General features: G+C 38.7%; 1 protein-coding gene across 1 annotated transcript in view; it reads right to left on the bottom strand.

Moving 5' to 3' along the window:
* Positions 1 to 24162, bottom strand: part of ift172 (intraflagellar transport 172) — a 100269-nt gene that overhangs the window by 13732 nt on the left and 62375 nt on the right. The window contains exons 30-42 of the mRNA XM_080192330.1: positions 22465 to 22607; positions 20749 to 20842; positions 19989 to 20053; positions 19725 to 19905; positions 18775 to 18884; positions 17914 to 18043; positions 15167 to 15265; positions 10819 to 10928; positions 8094 to 8157; positions 5483 to 5569; positions 4807 to 4923; positions 3655 to 3765; positions 773 to 892 (exon numbers count right to left, since the gene is read on the bottom strand). Coding sequence (XP_080048456.1) covers positions 773 to 892; positions 3655 to 3765; positions 4807 to 4923; positions 5483 to 5569; positions 8094 to 8157; positions 10819 to 10928; positions 15167 to 15265; positions 17914 to 18043; positions 18775 to 18884; positions 19725 to 19905; positions 19989 to 20053; positions 20749 to 20842; positions 22465 to 22607 — 1431 coding nt within the window. The remainder of the gene's footprint in view (positions 1 to 772; positions 893 to 3654; positions 3766 to 4806; positions 4924 to 5482; positions 5570 to 8093; positions 8158 to 10818; positions 10929 to 15166; positions 15266 to 17913; positions 18044 to 18774; positions 18885 to 19724; positions 19906 to 19988; positions 20054 to 20748; positions 20843 to 22464; positions 22608 to 24162) is intronic.

The following is a 24162-nucleotide window of genomic DNA, read 5'->3' as shown; positions in this document are numbered from 1 at the left end:
GTCCAATTACTGTAAACAAGTCACTGGCCCAATACCAATGATCAGGCAGTCAGAAAACAAAGCAATTCTTCATTTGTGGTTCATTGTTAAAAACAGTGCAATTTTCCATTTCACAAAACATCAAGATCAGCATAGATTGTTAAATTGCCATTATGAACAGCAAACATTGAACTAGACTGATGATTGGATTCTTTGTTAATTTATAAATGCCACTTCTATAATAGATAATGCACTGACAATAGCTAACTTGGTTACACAGCCACAGAGGACCTGACCACTTAGATACAAAAAAGACCTTTCTCATTGAAAAATTAGTGTCACAATACAAATTGCTCAACAATAAGGTAAGATATCCACAATACAGCAGAACGCAAAATAGCAATGCTCAATAAACCAACAACTATTCATCACACTTAACTAATGAAAAGTCATTTTTTAATCTATAAAAGCAAATTACTGCGGATGCTGGAATCTAAAGCCAAAAGAGAAAATGCTGGGAAAACTCAGCAGGTCTGGCAGCATCTATAAGGAGAGAAAAGAGCTGATGTTTGAGTCCAGATGACCTTTCGAGCTTTGACAAAGGGTCATCTGGACTTGAAATGTCAGCTCTTTTCTCTCCTTACAGATGCTGCCAGGTCTGCTGAGATTTTCCAGCATTTTTCTTCTTGAACTATGTAGTAAGACAGACCAATCTATTTGTGTCAAGATGTGGTAGTACATGAAATTTTGATGAACTCTATATTAGAGTAATCACACAGTAACATAAGCTTACCAGCTGGCTGACTCCCAATGACCCTGCTCGAGTGGCATAATAATGTGAAATCAGCAGCATCTGCTCAAACTCTTCATGGGCAGGAGAATTAGCCTCCGAAGATTTAACCAGATTTTCACACTGGAACATTTCAAAAACACATCCCAAAAATAAACACTGTATTCATTTACTGTGCAAACCAAAACTGAACAGACCACAGAATTGCAGACAACACATTGTAAATGTTATCTACAATGAAATGGATAGTTACACACTTTAAACCGTATTTTATGATTTAAGATTAATAGAAGTCATTTGGGATCTGGTGCATTTATGATCAGAGCCAGGGAACATTTATGGAATAGGTAGATTTGGGTCCTCCTCATTTCCTGATTTGAGAACAATAAGTTGGAAGATTACAAATGAAATGTGTCCCCTTTTCTGAGGAAGGATGTTATTGCTCATGAGGGAGTGAAGCGAAGATTTTCCAGGTTGATTCTGGGAATGGTGGGACTGATGAGGAGAGATTGACTAGATTGGGATTGTTTTCACTGGAATTCAGACAAAAGAGGGGGGGATCTGATAGAGACTTCTAAAATTTTAACAGGACTAGACCAGGTAGATTCAGGGAGGATGTTCCCAATGGTGGGGGAGTCCAGAACCAGGAGTCACAGTCTGAGAATTTGGGGTAGACCACTTAGGATGGACGTGAGAACATATTTCTCCCCCTAAAGAATGGTGAGCTTGTGGAATTCATTACTACAGGAAGTAGTTGATGCCAAAACATTGAATGTATTCAAGAGGGAGCACTTGGGGTGAATGAGATCAAAGGAGAAGGCAGGATTAGGCTACTGAGTTGGACAATCAACCATGATCTTAATGAAGGCAGAGCATACTCGAAGGACCAAGTGGCCTCCTCCTGCTCCTATCTTGTATGTTTCTATCTCATCATTTTGAAGAAAGTCCCTTTTTACAGTTAAAAATGTTAGACTCAAAACAAAAGCCATTACATCTCTTGGGCAGCATGGTGGCACAGTAGTTAGCACTGCTACCTCACAGCACTAGGGACCTGAGTTTGATTCCTAGCTTGGGTTACTGTCTGTGTGGAATTTGCATGTTCTCCCTGAGTCTGCGTGGGTTTCCTCTGGATTCTCAAGTTTCCTCCCACAGTCTGAAAAATGTGCTGGTTAGGTGCACTGGCCATGCTAAATTCTTCCTCTGTGTACTCAAACAGTGTAGAGACTAGGGAATTATCACAGTAACTTCAGTGCAGTACTAATGTAAGCCTACTTGTGACAAATAAAACTTTTAACTTTCTAATTTATAATAGCGCAAAGTACATTGATATCATTTAAATGTAAAACTAAAACCTATAGTTATGCTTCTATAACCCCATCACTTTCCCTTCACTCATTCCACCTGTAATCCCCTAATCATTACATCCATTCACTCCTTGAGGTGGTCAGATTTCTTCTTCCCCTTCCCCACCTATCTTCCTTTCTAATTTGTTTCCATCAAAGAACCTGTTTACCTTTAAAATTCAAATTATTATTTTAAATGTTAGAATGAAATTGTCTGCCATCCCTTTTTTCTATCTGTGTCTCCTGTTGTCTCACAGATATTAGAAATTAGAATGTGTCTAATGGCTAGAAACCAATTTTGAGCTTTTCGAATCATTAACAAAACACAAGGAGGTTCATTGCTTGGCTTCAAATTTCAACATGTTTTTGAAAACTGAAATAACCCCACAAAGCTGCTAAGAATGAAATAAAAGGATTTTTCAGACTAGCTGGTTGAATGGTACTGATACATCCTGGAAATGAGATATCCCTCACATGCTCAAACTGCACAATCCAAAATCAGCTCACAGCGCTGGGCAAAAATCTGAGCTCCAAGCCTGTGCTTTTGAGAGAGGGCAAGGCCTTCTACAAAACATTAGCAGCTGCATCAAAAGATTAATCATGCTATTGAGAAATATGAGTCAAGTTACAAAAATTAGTTTAGGACAAAAATAGCAGAAAAAATAACTCAGAAAAGATTCACATAAAATATGTAGGAACGCCATGAAAACAGAATGCTAGCTTTGTACATTATTTTCTTCTGAAGCGACCTATCCCTCTTTCCAGTAAATAATTTAGACAATTGGAGGTGTCAAAAATACCCGTAGTGCTCAGTCTTACCAACAGCAGTCAAATCTCTCATGTCAAGGGAAATTAATAACATTTCTTTACAGGAAAGTTGTTAGTGACAAATATTTCATTCCAGCCCAATCAGAAAAGAAATCCAAATTATCACCAAGTGCAGTATAATCAAAAACATTTATAATTTTTTGAGTCAGTGTTTAAAGACTGAATTACCTTTGCACAGTGGTCACAAATACAAGCTATATCAGGATTGAGAAATTTTCCTGATTATCATTAGTGCAATAATTGAGAAAACCATCATCTGGACTCAAACCAAAGTCTCAACAGCTGAATCATAGTACAGATAAATACTATTTTTCTCCATTTGGCAAGATCAAAATGATCCCATATTTATGCATAGAAAAGATGAAAGACATTTGTTCTGAAATAGCTCTAGAATGTTCCATTCTCATATCTCAGGGGAGCTTGCTTTTATAGCAATGCAGCAGAATTGCCAACACAAGTAAGAAGGCAATATAGTTGACTTTCACTCTGGATTCATGCACATTAGAGTACTGATTTGAAGCAACCAAAATTCATTCCACACAAAACCTTTTCAAAAAGAGACAGACCAAAGATCTGAACTTCAACTGTCTGGATTTCTATCTAGGTTCAAGAACAATGATGCAACACTCCCTGACATTCAGATCTTAATATAAATCTCAATTTGTTTCAATATTGTTTTTCTCATATACATAATTGAGTTAATGTTATACTAACCAAATTGAAGAGCACATCACGGAGATCAGCCCACGTCCTGTAAGCATCTGCACTATTTTTATCTGGCATGTTTACGACATCCATGAAAATCCGTTTGTATATGTTAAAATTCTGCACACAAAAGGAAAACACTGAAATATACAAAAAATGTCCAGTTTTGAGAACCTTCCTAATTTTTCAAAGATTGTCATAGGCATGTACAGTATCAAGAAAAGCTTTTAAGACTCAAATTATTAAGCACAGGCTGTCAATGAGAAAACTTCATGGGCCAAATACTTGAGACCCGAACTCCTTGGTGGTCTGACAACAAAATGCACAAGCCTGCTGCCCAGGAGATTCCATGAGACGTTCGTTGCATATTAACAGTAGGGTGCAGTAAGATAGCTTCTGACCAACAAATGTCAGAGAGCTTGGAGGCCATCCCACTGGGACTGATGCATATCATTGGGAAAGCTTTGGAGATTTTGTGAATATGGTACTGGAGAGGAGAGAAGGGTTACCATAGTTCAAAGTTTCTTTGCAAGATCCACAGGGGCACTCCTGCTGCACTGGGAGTGCAAAGGCTACGACGACTGGTCTGTTGGGGTTTATAGAGTATAATGTCTGTGTTGGATGCCCTGCCCAGTATGCCATTAATATAGTTCTCAGGTTCTCTGCCACAGGGCCCTGATTTCTATTGCTACGTGCAGCTCCTACTGAAGTCAAATATTAAAACAGCCATGGGATAGTAAAAGAGATGCAACTGCACTGTTTGGATTTTAACTTCTATTTTACCTGGTTTCTTAGTTGTCGGGAGTTAAAATTCCCTCTTCTCTTTCTGTGCCTTGACCCAAAACTTGACTCATGTTTTCCATTACCAAGTTACTGCTCCCACTACTGCTATCATTTAGAGGAATTTTTAGCATATCACTTCACATAATAAAGTTGTTGTAAACAACAACTGGAAATAATTTGTTAAAGAATAGAGTTCCGTTGTATTCATTCATTGGCACAAACTTTTTGAAGTAGGATGTTCACATTGGTACAGGACATCAAATCCCTTCATATATTAGTTTAGCCTAGCAGGACATCTAATGGCATTCACTATTCACATTCAATCAGTAACACCTCACCAGAACAAATTTGCTATAATTAATCTATGATTTCACTCACTTGTGTATTAGCTGGAGCACCGTGTTGAACATACAGGTTTAAGGCCTTTTCTGAATGGCCTTCTTTGATAAGGTGTGTCACGTATAGAGCCACATACTTGTGGAGAATTTTGTAATTCTAAAATAGACAGGACAGTTAGTGCAAATTTTACTGTGCTATCACAAACTATTGAAAATTCAATATAGAAAAGTGAAAAGTATTTTACTTGCTGTCACAAATACATGTTTTCAACACTCTGGGGGCAATCTTACGAAAAAATTTCTAAGTGCCAAACGAGCGTGAAAACAAGAATCATTCCCATTTTTTCAGTGGACTCTTAGGCACTACCTTAGGCTGCTTAGTGCAAAATAAAGAGAAAAAGTGTGATTCATGCCAATAGGAGGAGTGGACAGAATCTATTCTCTCCAGAAAGCTGAATGCTGACAGCTAGAGGGTGCCATTGCACATGCACCACTCTCAGTGTTCTTTGTATTCCCAATACTTCCTATTTTTTCAGTTGAAATGCATTTACATAAAGAGAATTTAACACTGTATAAACAAACCAGCACTTTTCATTTTTAAAACAAAATTCAAAATATTTAAGAAACATTCAAAGGTGCAAAAGTTATACTAATCATGTGTCTAAAATTCTAATCAATAATATAGGAAATAATCTCAAACACTGTTTCTGCTCTACCTGCTTATTAGCAGTTTCAATGCATTTTTCCCATTGTCCTCGTTCAACATACATGTCAAGTGCAGCTATCACATCCACGCCAACCAGCTGAAAAAAAAATAAAAATATGAATCATATGGAATGACCACTGATCCAAACTGGATGAAACAAAGATAAAGTTAACAGACTTAATTTCACTTCTACCCAGTCTATAAACCCAGTCAAAAGCAGTCCACATAAAGTTGACTTCCCTTCAATCCATCTTACAGTACTAATAATATGCTTACTATTAGCTTTAGTCACTATTTCTTTAAAATCAAAACGAGTGCAACTTTCAAGTATAACTTTTATAATTGAAGTAACCTTTTAGCAGGGATACTGGTAAAGCATTTTAATGATTTGGTTCCTTAACAAGCCTGCCATGATCAAATGGAGCTGCCAAAAGTTTGTTACCTTCTGTGTTCTTGATATGGTGCTGTAAAACCTGAACCTTTCCCACAATTTCCTTCTTAGCTATAGAATAACATAGGAAGAAGACTTAGTGCAGATCTCCAGCCATTCACTTTGCCAAGAACTAATGGCAGGGGAATTAGCCCATTGGTTATGTGTACTGAAAGCTGCAGGCATTCTCAACAGTTTTCTGTTCTCAAGGGCCAGACCTTCTGATGCTAACAATGGCAATTACTGAGGTGTCTGCCACCGTTTTGATTTAGGACCCATCAGAAGTCCTGATGCCTGCACGGGAATAGTAATTACCTGGAAAACATTAAACTTCCCATGGGCACATTTGTGCTGTAAGAAGTCTCACAACGCCAGGTTAAAGTCCAACAAATTTATTTGGTAGCACAAGCCACAAGCTTTTGGAGTGCTGCTCCTTCATCAGGTGAGTGGGAGTTGGACTTTACAAAATGGAGTTTGTGTCTTTATATGTCCTGTTTGTGAACACAACTTCCACTCATTTGATGAAGGAGCAGCACTCCGAAAGCTTGTGGCTTGTGCTACCAAATAAACTTGTTGGACTTTAACCTGTTGAGAGACTTCTTACTGGGTTTACCCCAGTCCAATGCCAGCATCTCCACAGTTGTGCTGCCAGGGACATTCTGCAAATGTCTGACCTTTAAGTCAAGGTCAGTGACTTCACCTACATATATGCTACTTAAGCAGATATCTGCCCTTGAACTGTTGCATTGTTTAAGCTCTGGTATAACTTGGTGATTAACAACATGACTCAAGCCACCAGACCCTCCACATGCACCACTGCCTACTCACTCAAAAACACAAGAAATTGGCTCAGTAGATGCCCATATAGCCTGCAATCCCGCTCCGCCATTCAATACAACGACAGCTGATCTTTGACTTCAACTCTATTTTCCCACCCACTCCCTATATCTCTCCAGTCATAGAAACCAAATATTTGTCTATCCCAGTATATTCAACGATGGAACATCCACAACCCTTGGGGGAACAGAATTCTAAAGATTCACAATTCTTTGACTGAAATAATTTCTCAGTCTTAAATGATCAGCCCCTTATCCTGAGGCTGTGCCCCCACGTTCAGAAGTCCAAAAAGCAAAAACAATCTCTCAGAGGCTACCTCCCACTGCAACCCCACCACAAACAACCTCCCCCAACCCCTGCACCCCATTACCCAAAGGTGGCACAGCGCCAGGGACTCAGGTTCAATTCCCAGCTTGTGAAGTTGTATGAATGAATGGCATGATGGGAAAATTGGTCAAGTATTTGGTACAAAATAAGGAAAACCTAACACATGAATAAGACCGGAGAAGTTCAAGACCTGATAAGGCTGACTCCGTGTAACCTACGGCTGTATGAGTATGACAAGATAAGATCAAGGATAAAGGAGTCATCGACCTTCCTCTGTTCTATCAAAGGACAAGATAAAGGTATGACTGATGAGACGAAGAGTTCTAGGTGGTTTGCAGGCTGTACCATGATTTATGACATTACTTATGATGCCTCTATTTGATCAAATTTCTGAATAAGCTCTGGTCATGCAAACTGATAAGCTTGGGTAACTGTCTGTGTGGAGTCTGCACATTCTCCCCATGTCTGCATGGGTTTCCTCCAGGTGCTCAGGTTTCCTCCCACAGTCCGAAGGATGTGTTGGTTAGGTGCATTGGCCATGCTAAATTCTCCCTCAGTGTACCTGTACGGTTGCTGGAGTATGCTGACTAGGCGATTTTCACAGTAATTTCATTGCAGTGAGAGTATCAACCTACTTGTGACACTAATAAATAAATAAATAAATAAATAAATAAATAAAATTATGCCCAAAGAATCTTGCATATTTCAATAAGATCGCCTCAGCAATTTCTTGATATATCTTCTTAAGAGGCAATTTTCCTTGCTGGGATCACAATTTTTTCATTAAACTGGCCCCATGGTGTGGGGAAGGAATTAAAATCTTAAAAACTTACTAAATATACATATTTCTTCAAATCTCTTCATTAACATTTTTAAAACTCTTTCTCAAAAAAAAAATCAGACTCCAGTTCTAACCTTCAAAGCAAATATTTCTCAGGTAGTTAGACATAAAACAAAGATATGGATGATGTCCAATAATAAGCAATGTCATGCCAGTTTTCTTCGCAAATCAAAATGAAATTCTTACTGAATCCACTTTGCCTTGATTTTTCAAATGTTCCTTATAGCGTTGATCAACGTAGTCTTCATATCTGGATAAAATGATGCAAGAAAGAAAGAAAATACTTTTAAAGTGATCCAAAGAATTCAGAAAGAATGATTTGCTTTTGAAGTGTAGTCACTGATGTTTTGTATATAAATGCAACAACCAATTTTCATAGAGCACCTCATTAATTACAATTAAGTGTCAGAAAATCCAAGGGTAGGGGTCAATTGGACACAAAGCGAATTCTGATTGTATTTTTACGTTTGCTTGAACAAACTGAAAATAACAGCTTTGACAATGTAGCGTTCCCTTCAGCTTTCTAGATGTTGGGAGCTACATTTGTTTGTGTAGCTCCAGTTCAAAGCAGCAATACACAGACTATGTTTGTTCCCTGGGCGCAGACAGTGGGCCACGACCTGCATGACCTGCAGCATCATCTGCTCATGGGGAAATTGATATAGTGAGCAAAGTACCACCAGTAGCAACACTATGCAAACAAACTTTCCCCTCCTTACCTATTCCAGTCTTAGAGTGGAACTTCAGTCTGTAACCTCTGGTGGCTCAGCGGAGCCAAAGGCACTTTTGTAGAAAAATATGCAAGACCATAAGACAACGGAGCAGAATTCAGCCACTCAGCCCACGAGTCTGCTCCGCCATTCAACCATGACTGATTTTTTTTCTCATCTCCATTCTCCTGCCTTTTCCCTATAACTCCTGATCCCCTTTTCAATCAAGAACCTACCTTTCTCTGCACTAAACACACTCAATGACCTGGCCTCCACAGTCTTCTGTGACAAAGAGTTCCACAGATTCACTGCTCTCTGACTGAAGAAATTCCATCTCACCTCTGTTTAAAGGATCATCCCTTTAGCCTGAGATTGTGCCCTCTGGTTCTAATTTTTCCTACTAGTGGAAACATCCTCTCTACATTCACTCTATCCAGGCCTTGCAGTATCTTGTAAGTTTCAATGAGATCCCCCCTCATCCTTCTAAACTCCAACGACTCCGGACCCAAGGTCCTCAATTGTTCTTCATACGACAAGCTCGTCATTCCAGGGATCATTCTTTGAACCTCCTCTGGACCCATTCCAAAACCAGCACATCCTTCCTTAGATACAGGATCCAAAACCACTCACAATAATTCAAATATGTAATTTCATTTATTTTAATATATTGATACAGTTACAAAACTAAACTACCTTCAGGATTAAGCTAAAAGTTTTTGACAACATTTTTTGACCAGCTAGTGTTCTTTTTTAAATTCATTCATGGGATGTGGGCATCATTGGCTAGGCCAGCATTTATTGCCCATCCTTAATTGCCCTGTGGAAGGTGGTAGTGATTTGCTTTCTTCAACTGGGGCAATCTATCTGGTGCACGTACACTCACAGTGCAGTTAAGGTGGGAGTTCTGGGATTTTGACCTAGCAACAGTGAACAGCGATATATTTCCAACTCAGGATGACGTGTGGCTTGGAGACAAACTTTCAAGAGGTGGTGTTCCCATCTGTTGCTGCCTTACCCTTCTATCAAGATGGTGATGGTTGTGGGTTTAGAAGGTACTGCCTCAGGACCCTTGATGAATTCTTGTACTGCATTTAGCTCCCATAAGCAAGAACAAAGCATACATCAATCCTTGCGTGCAACTCCTTGCGTGGTGTCCCCAGCATACCCTTTAATTCCATCCCTTATTCCTGTTCTGCGCTCTTGAAACTGACCTCTAATTCTTCTATTAAGCTGATCTTTCTCTTCACTTATCTGTAATTGCAACACCATATTCTGCACTCTATCCTTTCCTTCTCCCCTATGTACTCTATGAATTTTGTCTGCATAGCACAAGAAACAATACCTTGCAATGTATCCCAATATATGTGATAATAGTAAAAGTTGAATTTAGTACAATGCTTCTATGCAGCAATACAGAAATACATTAAAGTCAGAATTCCAGTAAAAAGTTAAAATTTGGAATATATATAGAATGTATTTTTATTTTTGCTTTCTAAGAGACAATATTTGAAAATTAAAAAGCTGGTAACAATAACTGTTGCAAAAAAAACACACTATTTTGTAAGTTATTGTCCAATTTAAACATATAGCTTAAAATACAAGATACCACTGAGATTTATGGGATCAACAAGATAAACAACAATTGGAAAACCAAATAACAAATGTAAAAGACAATAGAAAGAAATGGAGAATGTGTTTCAAAAATAATGCACTATTTCTTGATAGGAATTTGGATCAGATTTATACATTTCTTTTAAAATTTCCTTAACATGTCTTCTATGTGGGTACTGTAGATCAATAACTATATGGAGTATTGTGTCTGTATGGCTCCATAATCTTTCTACTCATTGAAAAAAAGTACAAAATATCAGGCTCAAAGTGCTACAAATTTGTTAATTCAAACTCCATAACATACAACATGAAAACATTTTAATGATATTTTCTACAACCTTAAGCCTCACTGAACGGGATAGCTGTGGATTACAGAATTTAATAGATGTAATCTTATCTCTGAACTCAGATGAATATCAACCTAACTGAACTTTGCTCTCAAGGGAAAGACTTCTACTTATTTATAATCAATTCCCATAAAATCGAGAAGTGGTTTATTTCATTATAACTGAAACTTTTGATGAGATTATTGTCTTCTGACCAGTCTAGAGTACTCTGGGCTGATATATTGCAACTCAGAAAGTTGTTACCTGGGATCAAGCTCCTTTGCCACACGTTTGGCTTTGTTCCATTCTTCCCCTCCTATGAAACAATCAATGGCTTCTTTAATGAGATCCATATTAAGGTACAATTCAGCTGCCTGGAAAAAATATCACAGCATTACAATATAATTAAATAACAACGATTGTCAGGATTACTGTCTGAAAAAAGGTTCATGATATGTTGCATTATATTGATTAACTTAAGTTTGCAAGAGACCAGCATTCCAAGTGTGATATCACATTCAAAAAAAAAGGGTTGAACTAATTACACACAATACAAGTGGTAACAGTACAAAATGCATGATGTTTGATTGGATTCACAAGTTGGTTGAATATGATACTGAAATTGTAGTTATTTGGTATTGTATTTATTCCAATTTTTAAACTTTAAAAATAATTATAGTTAAAAAATGAAATAAATGCTGGAACTACTTTAAAAAATAAATGGGCAAAGAAATAGAATTATGTTAGCTGGGCTGAGCACATAGATCTTTCAGAAGATGCAGCTTTTACCTCAAAGCTTTTCCCACGTCTGGTACAATGGCACATGCAAATTAGGGCCATCTAAGGGACTTGCATCATGAGTCCTTTGTTTGTAGGTGTCCTTATTTTCAAAATACCAATCATGTGTGTAGTAAACTGGATGAACCAAATACCCTGGGATTGTTCAGATCTCCTGCAGCATTTCTTCTTTTTAATTGTCCTTACCTGAGATTGCGCCCAATTCTGGATACCTGTTTTAAGTTATAAAGGGGTTTGTCAGTTCCCAGGCTACCTATAATTCAAGGGGCAATTTGTACTTATTTGAGAGTCCAATTTTTGGGAATGTGTGGTTGCACAGGCTTCACTGCATTTAATTCTCTGTAAATTGTTTGACTGCAGTTCATATTTTATTGATTTTTAAAATATCATATATAATGTCGCACAATTACAGGGGGATTAAAGAGTTTCCTATGGGAAATAGGATAAACACTTCGCATAAAATGGGTTGGTTGCTGATAAATTCATACAAATTTTAACCCCACTTGATCTGCCAAATTTAATTTCTAGTTAAGATTTTACGGTACATATCACAGTCAAGAGTTTACCTAACAGTTTTTTTGAATATAAAAGAAGCTATTCCTGTGATCAAAGTAGCATTTTAAAGAATAGAGAAAAGGCTTTGGAAGTTGTTCTTGCTTGTATATAATTCAGTGACCAGAGATGTTCTATTGATTTTAAAAGGGAAACATTTTGACCGCTATAGTTAAAGATTTCTTTAGTTACAATACTGTACACATGTTGGAACAAAATAAAAGTAATGTCTACGACCAACATTTAATTCTACAAATGGTAATGTTTCCCAATCATAATGTACACAATTAATATTCTACTTTCATTTTCGGAGCTAAAGGCGTATAACAGGATATTTCTCTGGAATTGCCCAAGAATTATGTTGACTACATTTTCCAGGTAAAATCCTCTTTTTAAAAATTGGTGGACTGTCAATTGAACCAAACATTTTTTGTTAATCCTTCATTTTTAGGAAGGCCAGGATACTGAGGGATGATGCAAGTACTGAGTGAAATTCTGCTCACATCTCTCCCCATTTCCCTTTTAAGCCAATGAATTACACAAAAGCAAGAACAACTTTCAAAGCTTTTTCCTATTCTTTAGAGCATCACTTTGATCATAATTTTTCAACTCTTGAAGGTGATATTGCTTTGATTTAGTGCTAGATCTGCTACATCAGAATTTATAATGCTCCAATTAATAATCTAATTTAGTATTTCCTGAAATTACCTCTGCTTGCACAGAATCAAATTTAGGCAGAAAGTAGCTACTGCAGTCTGGACTAAATACTATGAATTAAATTTATACATTTACAAAGATGTGAAAGTAGGATAAGATATTTGATCCAGATGTCTCTTTTTCCAACACCATGTTATATTGCTATGTACCAAAACTACTGAACAATCAGAGTTCACAGAGGGAATGTTCAATGCAGTTCAATAGGCTGATAATCAGCTCGGAAATCCTTCCATCAGTTCCCCTTAGTATTCCCCAAGGGGTAGAAAACAGTGTGGGTGTGAAGATATGCTATGTAAAAAAAAAATCAAAGTTAAAGGAGAATGGAGTGCATCCCAGGGTACTAAAAGGGATGGTGGGGGAAATAGCAAATGCACTCGTACTTTATCAAAATTCCCTGGACTCTGGGCAGTTCCGGCAGATTGGAAAGCAGCAAATGTGACGCCACTGTTTAAAAAGGGAGGCAGACAAAAGGCAGGTAACTCTAGGCTGGTTAGCTTAACTTCTGCAGTGGAGAAAATGCTTGAATTTATCAAGGAAGAAATAGCTAGACACATGGATAGTAATTGTCCCATTGGGAAGATGCAGCATGAGTCCATGAAAAGGTCATGTTTAACTAATTTACTGAATTCTTTGAGAATATTGCAATGGGGAACCAGTGAATGTAGTGTGTCTGGGTTTCCAGAAGGCATTCAACAAGGTGCCGCACCAAAGATTGCTGCATAAGATAAAGGTGCACCATGTTACAGGTATGTATTAACATGGATAGAGAATTGATTAACGAACAGAAAGCAAAGAGTGGGGATAAATGGGTGTTTTCTGGTTGCCAATCAGTGACTAGTGGTGTGCCTCAGGGATCAGTGTTGGGATCACAATTGTTTATGATTTACATAGATAATTTGGAGTTGGCAACCGAGTTCGCAGTGTTCAAGTTCGCAGATGACACTAAGATGAATGGTACAGCGAAGTGTGCAGGGGACACAAAGTCTGCAAAGGGATATAGATATTTTAATTAAGTGGGTAAGGCTTTGGCAGATGGAGTACAAAATTAGTAAACGTGAGGTTATTCATCTTGGTAGGAATAACAGCAAAATGGACTATTATTTACATGGTAAAAAAATTGCAGCATTCTGCTGTGCAGAAGGATCTGGCTGTCCTTGTGCATGAGTCACAAAATGTTTACAGGTGCAGCAGGTAATTGAGGAGGCAAATAGAATTTTATCCTTCATTGTTAAAGGGATGGAGTTTAAAAACAGGGAGGTTTTGGTGCAGCTGTATAAGGTGCCGGTGAGGCCGCACCTGGAGTACTGCAGACAGCTTTAGTCTCCTTACTTGAGGAAGGATTTACTGGCACTGGAAGGGGTGGAGGAGATCCACTAGGTTGATTCCGGAGTTGAGAGTTGGTTTATCAGGAGAGACTGAGTAGACTGGAACTATACTCATTGGAATTTAGAAATATGAGGGGGGATCTTATAGAAACATATAAGATTACGAAGGGAATAGAAAAGAGAAGCAGGGAGGTTGTTTCCACTTGCGGGTGTAACTATAACGAAAGGGCACAACCTCAAAATAAGGGGGACCAGATTTAGGACTGAGTTGAGGAAGAACTTCTTCACCCAAAGGGTTGTGAATCTGTGGAAGTCCGTGCCCAGTAATGTAGTTTTTAATGCAAAGATAGATTTTTGAATAGTAAAGGAATTAAGGGTTATCATGAGTGGGCGAGTAAGTGGAGCTTAGTCCACAAAAAGATCAACCTGATCTTATTGAAGGGCGGAGATGGCTCGATGAGCCAAATGGCCTACTCCTAGCTCTTATGTTCTAATGAGAAGGAAATCCCATGAGACCAACACAAACCATTCCATTAACAAAACGTGCATTAAGTGCAGCGATCCTTATTTTGTTATCAGATCACCACATACCATTGACAATCAGGGGGGTGTCTGGCTATTTGCCAAATCATGTAATTTCTACCAAGATTTCTTTTTACTCATTTTTGGTATGACAGTGTTGCTAGAAAGGTCAGCATTTATTGCTTAGCTTAAGTTGTCTCTCTTGAGCAGTTTGACACAACAGAGTGGCTTGTTAGGCCAAGAGGGCATTTCAGAATCAATCCTTTCCTTCCCTAAAGGAAATAAATTAACTTGTTACAATTTCATAGTTTTAAGGTTAACTTTATTGATGCCAGCCTTTTAAAAAACTAAGTTCAAATTCACATGGGATTCGAACATTCACTCTCTGGATTATTAGTACAGCATCCTCACTATTGTACTACTAAACCAATGATGGGTTGGTTACAATGGAAACTGAAAAGGGAAATGCTGATACATGGAGACCTATTTACATCTGAAAGAGGAAATCTGTTAATATTTCATGTAGAGATCGTTTGTGCTTACAAATGAAGGAATGCCATCCAAAATACTAACCTATCTTTTCTCTTTCAGATATTGACGGATATACTGAGCATTCCTAGCATTTTCTGATCTGAGTGAAATGTTACTTCGGCATGTATAAGAGAATCAAAATAATTTAGATTAATTCAAATCCATACCGCATTGTATTTCTGTATTTCAATCAGCCGAGGACCAAGTGTCTGAATCACCTCAAGCGCTTTTTCTTGATTTAAGAACTTGATGGACAATTCAGCAGCCTGGAATGCAAAGAATCCATTAATATTTGTGTGAGGCCTTGTGAAAAATATTACACCCCAAAAATGTGAAAGATGGTCAGGCACAGACTTTAGACTTAGTTCTCTCTGCAAATAATATAGAATTTCACAATGTGTTGCTACATCGATAATAGCCAGGCAAGAAATTCAGACAGATTCATTACTTCAGAAACTGAGAAGTAAAAGGGATAGTCAAAATTAAAAACTGTAAATGCTCTAAAGCTGAAACAAAGTAGAAAAGATTGGAAACACTGAGTCCTATTTTACCGTTTTGATTCTAAGTGCTGGATGGACTTGAAACTGGGAGTGTTTCAGGTCTGATTTTTAGACCCATTCTGAGGCACCCCATACACACTCTGCCTGCAAAAATATCAGTGAGTCCAAATCGTGCCGCATAAGCCTGTAGGCACTCCAACCGCGCATTTGCAGAAAGAGAAGATAGAACATCGCTCCCCTGTCACAACCTTCCACACACCTGACAAAGGAACATCGTTTCCGAAAGCTTGTGGGATTACTATCAAATCAACTGGTTGGACTTAAATCTGGTGTTGTGAGACTTCTTACTGTGTGCATCCCTCCCAGGCCAGTTAATGCTTTCCCCTGGTCCCCACAGAATTTGCCCCACCCCCCAACATTACTAACCCCCTTATCGCCCCCATCCCCTCCACCACCCAGATCGATTGCAGCCCAGCCCTGCCCCCCCCGATCTCAGGCAAAATGATCCACACACACACACATACAGAGCACCCTCCCCCTCCAAACTGATCTCAGGCAGAGTGGCAGCAGACCCCACAACCACACCCGCACTGATCTCGGGCATAGTGGCAAGGGACCTCCCCCAACCCACCCCCCCCCAACTGATCACAGGGGCAGAGTGGCAACAGACCCATCTTCTCCCCCTCCCCACCGATCTCAGGGAGTGTGGCAGCAGACTCCATTTCCGCCCCCTCCCCCCCACCGCCCCCAATGATCTCAGGCAGACTGGTAGAGGACCCCCTGTCCCCACTGATCGCAGCAGACTGGCAACGGACCCATCTTTTTCCACCACCCCATTAATCTCAGGTAGAGTGGTAAAGGAACGCCCTTCCCCCCACACTGATCAGAAGCACAGAGGAAGTGGACGCTAACCCTCAGTGATAGAGCATCCGAATTGGACTCGCGTGGAGCCTGTCTGTTTCACGCCGATTCCAAATGGGGAAACAGTGTGATAAAGGGGGAAGTGCCAGTAAAGTTGGGCGTGCAGCTCATTAAGTCAATTTAAATACATGCAAACGCATTTAAATGGCCGTTACACCCATTTTGGTCGCGGTCCCAACCACGGCCATTTTCAGGCCTTGGTAAAGGAGGGGGATCAGTGCGGAGACAGGCGCGGATTGCACAACTTGCCTCACGCCTGACTTTACCAAATTTTTGCACCCAAAAATGGATGCAACGCAATGGTAAAAATCAGACCCACTGAGTAAATCAATCAACATCAGTGAACAATTAAGTTCAAATTATTTGGTTGCCATTACTATTCCTTCCCGCCCTTCTCTTTTTGGTGAAGTGATCGGCCATGTTAGAATTAATGGACAGAATTATGCCAAAACTACACAGAGTTCAAAACTACAAAGACAGAAAAGCAGTGGGAACCTCACCAGTTTCTTAGATGCCCTTTCTCACCCGATTTAACAGCACTCTAATTTCAGAGTGCTGGCAACGATCACACAGAATAAGAAGTCTCACAACACCAAGTTAAAGTCCAACCAGTTTATTTGATAGTAAACCCACAAGCTTTGGGGTTTGCCCCTTCATCAGGTGAGACACACAACCAGCTGGAGGGTTTTCTAAAGGCTGCCCTGAACACAAAGTTAAATTAAAGACCCCCTCCCCCGCCCACCCCCATTTCATGCTGGCATGACGTCACACCTATATTATGGTGTAAAGCCATTTAATGACATTAAATGTGATTAAAATCATGCAACTCAGGTTCACCTTTTTGGGTGATCGTGTGCTGAACTCTTGCCAGTACTGATCCCATCATGACCCTCTCATGAGATTTTGTAGCCATTACAGTATTTGCGCCGATGGTGAACAGGTCTGCTGAATTCCACCCAATAGGTCATGCTCATTAGTTTCCGTTACCTGGCTTCTGTGATTACTGCACTTTACAACAATATGACACATCTTTAATCTACCACATACATGTAAACCTTTGAAACACTGACAAAGTCACCTGAGGAAATGTTTGAAATAACTTTTGGTTTGGTTTTCATTTTATTTCCTGCCATGGACTCAATGGGTAAATGACTATTTCTGATGGTGAGACAACTACTCATTCATCAAACTAAATAATGTACTAAAAAGAATGCAGTTGTGGGTAAGCTTTCTGCAGTTGCTGGATGTACTTTAAAATTTAAAAGTCTCAAAACCAATGATATTTGTTGTAGTAATTAGTATTAGTGATTAGTAAAGCAGCCATTCACCACTGTAATGATTTTTCCATGGAAGATACTTGTAACCAACTAGAGTTCTGGTATTAGGCATCCGGTCGCCTGGACAACATTTTGAACGGAAACAACTATTGGATCTACTTCGAGCAGAAGTTGTTCCCTTTAATGCAAATACAACATTTGAAGCACATATCTCACCTTCATCCAACACTTCTCCATCAGAGCCAGGTTATTTGTCTCTTTAACTTTAAGGTAACATTCCACAGCCCTGACATATTCTCCAGATTGCTCCCATTCTCTGGCCTGTTCAACTATTCCTTCTACTCCCCTGTGAGGCACAATTATGAAATCAAGAAAAGTTAAATCAACAAAATAGAAAATATGTTAACGCCTAAATAAACAATCCCATGCTTTACAGGGCATGATACAAGCTGTTTGTGCTCCATAATCATATAATAGAGTTGCGAATGAGTGCAGAAAATCAATATATTTATAATTTTGTAAAATATATTAATTACATCAACTTCGACTTCTGCTCATCACAAAAATTGCCAGCAAGTTCCTCAATTGAATTATGTATGTGAAGATGTATATATAATGAAGAACAATCACTGCATGGGCAACATATTATTTTATGAAATATGCATGTTCCTAAGAAGCATGCAAAATCTACAAGGTTGCAATCATTTAATCATAGCTGGAAATGAAAAAAATCAAGTGGAGTCAAATGAGGGGAGATAGAGAAAAATGAGTAGTGGGATTACCCATGACTATTTTCACTTATATCTCAGTTGAGTATCATTACCGAAGGCCTTCAAACAAATCACTATCAATTCAATCAGCAATAGGTGATAGTAAAACCAGAAGGTAAAATTACAACATTACTTTTTCCCTCTCAGGGCATTTATAACCAATACTTCCATTGCAAAAGAAAATCCTACTTTATAGATTCTTCTTCCCGATATTCAATTATATCATTTTCTTTACAACCATGAAACTGGTAATAATTTTTGTAATTACAAATAGAATCATTTTCACTTATAAAGGTAATTTGCTCACTTTGTTCCTTTTTTAATTGTTTCCTGTTCATATTCTTCCTGGAGTTGTTCCAGTTTGTTAGGGATATATTCTTTACAAATTCTAATTGCATCACTCCACATTGCAATTTCCTGTAACAAATTCAGTAAAAATGGTTCAAACACTTTGAAAACACCATTTTGAGTTTTTATTTAATTTTGGTCTCAATTGCGATTGTGGGAGCATCAATGTCTCTGAGTCAGAAGGTTGTGGACTCAAGCCCTACTGAGCACAAAAGTCTAGGGATACATTTCAATGCAATACTGAGGGAGGGTTGCACAGTTGGAAGTGCCATCTTTCAGACGCAATGTTCAACTGAGGCCCTGCCTGTCCTATCAAGTGGACTTAAAAGGTCCCATCCTCTATTCTAAGAGCAGGATGACTATTTATTTCTCAATGAGACTCCCAAAAAACAGATTATCTGGTATTATCATTTTCCTGTTTGTGGGAACTTGCAATTCACAAATGGGCTGTCACCAATTTATAACAGTGACCACACTTCAAAAATACTTTACTGGCTACAACGCACTTTGGAGCATCCTCTAGTCAGGAAAAATACTTTTTTAATATGCAAATCTTTCTTTCTTTTGTTAAATAAGTCATATCCTTCTGTTTGCTGGATAAATCTTTATGCCAATTCTTCACACACTGGAAATGTGCAGAATCTTAAATTCTCAAAGTTGAGTTAAGGAAAGAATATTTACACATGAAACATGGACGAGTGAAGTTCCCAGAAGGAAAATCTCTATTAGCCTCGGGCAGGATTTTATGATCTCACCAGAGCGAGGCCTTAAAATTCCGCCCATTATCCTTTACCAATGGGACTTCTAGAGTTACCTCTGTCATAAGCCATTGGGACTCCCAGCTATATTTCAATACAGTTTTCAATGACAAAACAGTCACAAAACAATGATGACAGAAAGTATTCTGACCTTGTAATATTTGACAGCCAATTCTGGTCTTTGAGCCCTCAGAAGGAAAGCCTCAGCCTTTTGATATTCCTTCTGGTCAAAGGCAAAGCGTGCCTGGCCAACCAGAACATCAGCTACACTGTCTGAGTCATGAGCCTCTGCCACCCTTTGGGCTGCATCCCAATCCTGATTATGTACATACCTTTCAAAAGTAAACTGTATATTAAAACTACAGAAAAGTATAAATATCAGTTTACATAATCAGTTATCCAACAAAAGACTCACATGAGAACAGCCTCCTTCGACTTTCCTGCTTTAACAAATTCAATTTCAGCCTCTTGAAATTTACCCTACAATCATGAAATATGACAAATTTAGCACTGAAAAATTGGCAGAAATTAACATTCCTTCTGTATGTTTCTGCATTTATCAGTTTATCATTTCTTCAAATGAAGTGTTTCCGTTCATTTGTACCAGATTTGTAACTATTTTTGAAATGGTCGATTGAATGGAGATTAGAAAAGAAAATGGAATACCTCTTTGCTTCCTTCCTGTTACACTGGTTTCATATGCTTTCAATTTATTTCCACAACAAGTTTCTGATGCTATACAATCAAAAGTTTAAGAAAAACACCAATAAACTGCAAGTACCATAGTTCTGGTACTAAGATGTGGATTTAACCCAGAAATGAAAATAAAGAGATGTTGATTTCCTCTTACCAACGGCTAATAAATTATTAGCACATTAATCATAGATAAACCATGCCCAATTCCTAGTACCTATGTGTCAACAAACTTCAAAAAACAGGAAAAAGACAGCAATTAGCATAATGTTAAATAACTTGGGATTTTAAAATTCTTTTTGTAATTTTATCTGACAGAAATGACAAAACTTTATTCAACCATCTGATTTACAGCACTAGATCAAATTCTTTATACTTTATCACTATGTTGCTAAATATACAAACACAATCACAAATGGGACTCAGCTATGCTAGTGGTCCTGAAATTGATTCAATATCTAAAAAGAATAATCACCATTTACCTCATCTTCCAAATACATAGCATGCTTGAGATGTATATCTGGGATTTTATTTTTCATAGACAACCGTGACAGTTCAAAAGCAAAGTCGAAAGAGCTGAAACAGAATTTTGCCATAGTGTAAGTGAATATTGCACATGTATCTGCATGGTTTCTTGATTTTCCATAAAAAATATTAATTGCAATAAATAAGCTGAATTTTGGAATCACAGAAATTTACAGCACAGGTTATTATGCTTATCACATCTGTGCTGGCTTTTTGAAAGAACTAGCCACTTAACCCCATTTCCCATTATTTTCCCCCAGACTTATTTTATGTGCTTTTTTCAAATATTTATTCACTGTCCTTGTAAATGTGATCATGGATTCTGATTCCAGCACTACTTTTGGTTGGGCATTTCCAATCCCAATCACCTATTACATTAAAAGTATCTTCTGACCGCTCTTTGATGATCTTTAAATTTATATAAATTCACGGCCTCTCCTACATTTCACCTCATCAAAACCTGACAATACTGAATAGCTTTAATGGATCTACTCTTAAGCTTCTTTGCCCTAATGAAAGTAATCCAGTTTTGCTCATTTCTCCTCATAACAAGCCTCTTATTCCTGGCATCGGACTGAATCTCTTTTGCATTCTTTCCACCCTATCATTTCGCTGAAAGCACCCAAAACAAAGCACAATATTCTAACTGCTGTCTAACCAATAATTTGTATAAGCCACTTTGCTTTCATACTTTTATCTGTAAAACACAGAATTCCATATTTCTTTTTTTCAAAAAAGCACATCTTTATCAACTCATTCTTCTATTCTTAGGTTTACATATTTAAACTTGAACTTACTCTGCTCCACTGTTCAATTTTAAAGTTTTGCCATTTTGTGTAGATTTTTTCACTTATTTCTCCTCTCAAAATACAATCGTTAATATCCTACGCATTAAATTTCCTTGGACATTTATGCTGTTCTCTCATCATCGCATTACATTCTCCCTCTTCCAAACAAATATCAGCTCAAAAGCATAGGGGTGAATTTTCCTGTTCCGCCCACCACGGGAATCATAGTGGGCGCGGGGCAGACCATGGAAAGGTCTGTTGACCTCAGGCAGGATTCTGAGGTTTTGGGGCAGAAAATCCCACCCATACACTCTGGATGCATCAGAATGTATGTCAGAGAGAGTCACACATGGTGATACACAGAACTGTGCATGACCAGAAGGAATTTCTAAGCCAACAGTTCTTGAGCAGAGGGTCAGGAGGCATCTTCCTTTAGGGAAGTGCCTTGCAACCCAGATCTCACTGGTCCTGCTTCTAAAAGGGGGATAGGTTGCCCAAATGAGCTACATGTGAAAATGTGTTTACCAATAATAGGCACTTTGCTCCAAAGCCTCATGATTTTTCGTAGAATCATAGAATCCCTACAGTGTAAAAGTAGGCCATTCAGCCCATCGAGCCTGCACCAACAACAATTCCACCCAGGCCCTATCCCCATAATCCCAATCCCAAGTATTCACCCTGCTAATCTCCCTAACACTAAGGTGCAATTGAGCATAGCCAATCCACCTAACCCACTCTTCTTTGAATTTTTTTCTGATGAAATTGGGCGCCCCCATCCCAGTTAATTATGTTACCTATTCTGTCTGCCAGAGCACGACACAGATAGGATAGAGGAAAATCATAATTTAAAATGAATTTATTAAAACTGTCATTTGTGTATTTTACCAGTTATCAGCTGCATAGTCAATTGCTGTTTCTAGAAGACCAAACTTATTGAGCAGCTTAACTGCAGACTCTCCTCCCAGGCTCTTAGCCCACAAATAGGCTACCTGTTTATAGGCATGTGCACCCCCATGGGCTTTAGAAACCTGTAAGAAATAAAATTGAAACTACATAAACTTTAACAAAAAGCAACATTTGCTTTACTCTATTAATGTAATAAACAAACACATTAGCAAATTTTTTGTATACAATAACATTTGATCTACTAACGTATGTCCACTACTACCTCTACATGAGCCTTTTTATCTGTTTTTGTTAAATATCCAGTAGGACATAGAGTGCATCTATTTTACAACTAGTTTCTCAATGTTGTCACCTGTTCAATCAGCTTTCAACAATACATCTGATTAGACCATACCTGCTCAAAATAAAATGCCTTTGCATATCCTTAAATTTTGAATAAAGATCGACAAGTTACAAATACGAATTGTTACTTCCTCAAATAGGAAAATCATTTAGGTTCATTTTAGTGCATAGTGCACATCAGAAAATTGTGCATCCCAGCTGTAATAACTCAGGAAGCCCAACTGGAAAGGAACATAGTTTACTTACAGATTGCAAAATAAAACCACTATGTGGTATATACACACTAGCCCATGCCTGGGACAAGTAGTTCAGCAGGCGCAGTCCTGGGTCTTACAAAAGACTTAAGTAATGAGTTCCAGCTAGGCATGCCATTGTCTGTTATCATGGAAACTCATACGCAACGAGCCCACAATCAGTGATTCCCCATGGGTCTCATGGGGGTTATAAAGAAGGGTAGGAGAAACTATGAAGCTGGGCTAGCGCTTAATATAAAAAAGGATAGCAAGAGTTTTTATAAATATATAAAAAGGAAGAGGCTGGCTAGGGTGAACGTTGGTCCCTTAGAGGATGAGAAAGGGGACCTAGTGGTAGGGGATGGGGATATGGCTAAGGTATTGAATAACTTTTTTGTTTCTGTCTTCACGGAGGAGGACGTGAATAATTTGCCGGGTGTTAGCGATGGAAAGGTGGTAGGACTGGAGGGTCTTAATGACATTACTGTTACTAGAAAGGCGGTGCTCGACAGACTGGAGGGGCTGATTGTGGACAAGTCCCCAGGACCGGATGGAATGCATCCGAGGGTTCTGAAAGAAATGGCGGAGGTGATAGTGGATGCCTTGGTGGTTATTTTCCAAACGTCGCTGGATTCCGGGGAAGTGCCGGATGATTGGAAAACAGCTAATGTTACGCCGTTGTTTAAGAAGGGTGCCAGGCAAAAGGCGGGGAATTATAGGCCGGTTAGTTTAACGTCTGTGGTAGGTAAAATGTTAGAATCTGTCATTAAGGAGGAAATGGCGAGGCATCTTGAAGGGAATTGTTTGATAGAGCAGACGCAGCACGGTTTCATTAAAGGGAAGTCGTGTCTGACAAATTTACTGGAGTTCTATGAGGATGTGTCTAGGGCGGTGGATAGAGGAGAGCCGGTGGATGTGGTCTTTCTAGATTTTCAGAAGGCGTTTGACAAAGTGCCTCACAAGAGGTTATTGCAGAAGGTCGAGAGACATGGATTTGGGGGTAGGGTGTTAGCGTGGATAGAGGATTGGTTGTCAAATAGGAGGCAGAGAGTGGGGGTCAACGGGTGCTATTCGGATTGGCGGATGGTGACTAGTGGAGTGC

This window comes from Carcharhinus amblyrhynchos, chromosome 7, assembly GCF_965287045.1.
Source record: "Carcharhinus amblyrhynchos chromosome 7, sCarAmb.v2.hapA, whole genome shotgun sequence".
NCBI lineage: Eukaryota > Metazoa > Chordata > Chondrichthyes > Carcharhiniformes > Carcharhinidae > Carcharhinus > Carcharhinus amblyrhynchos.
This window is presented reverse-complemented; position numbering and strand designations above follow the sequence as displayed.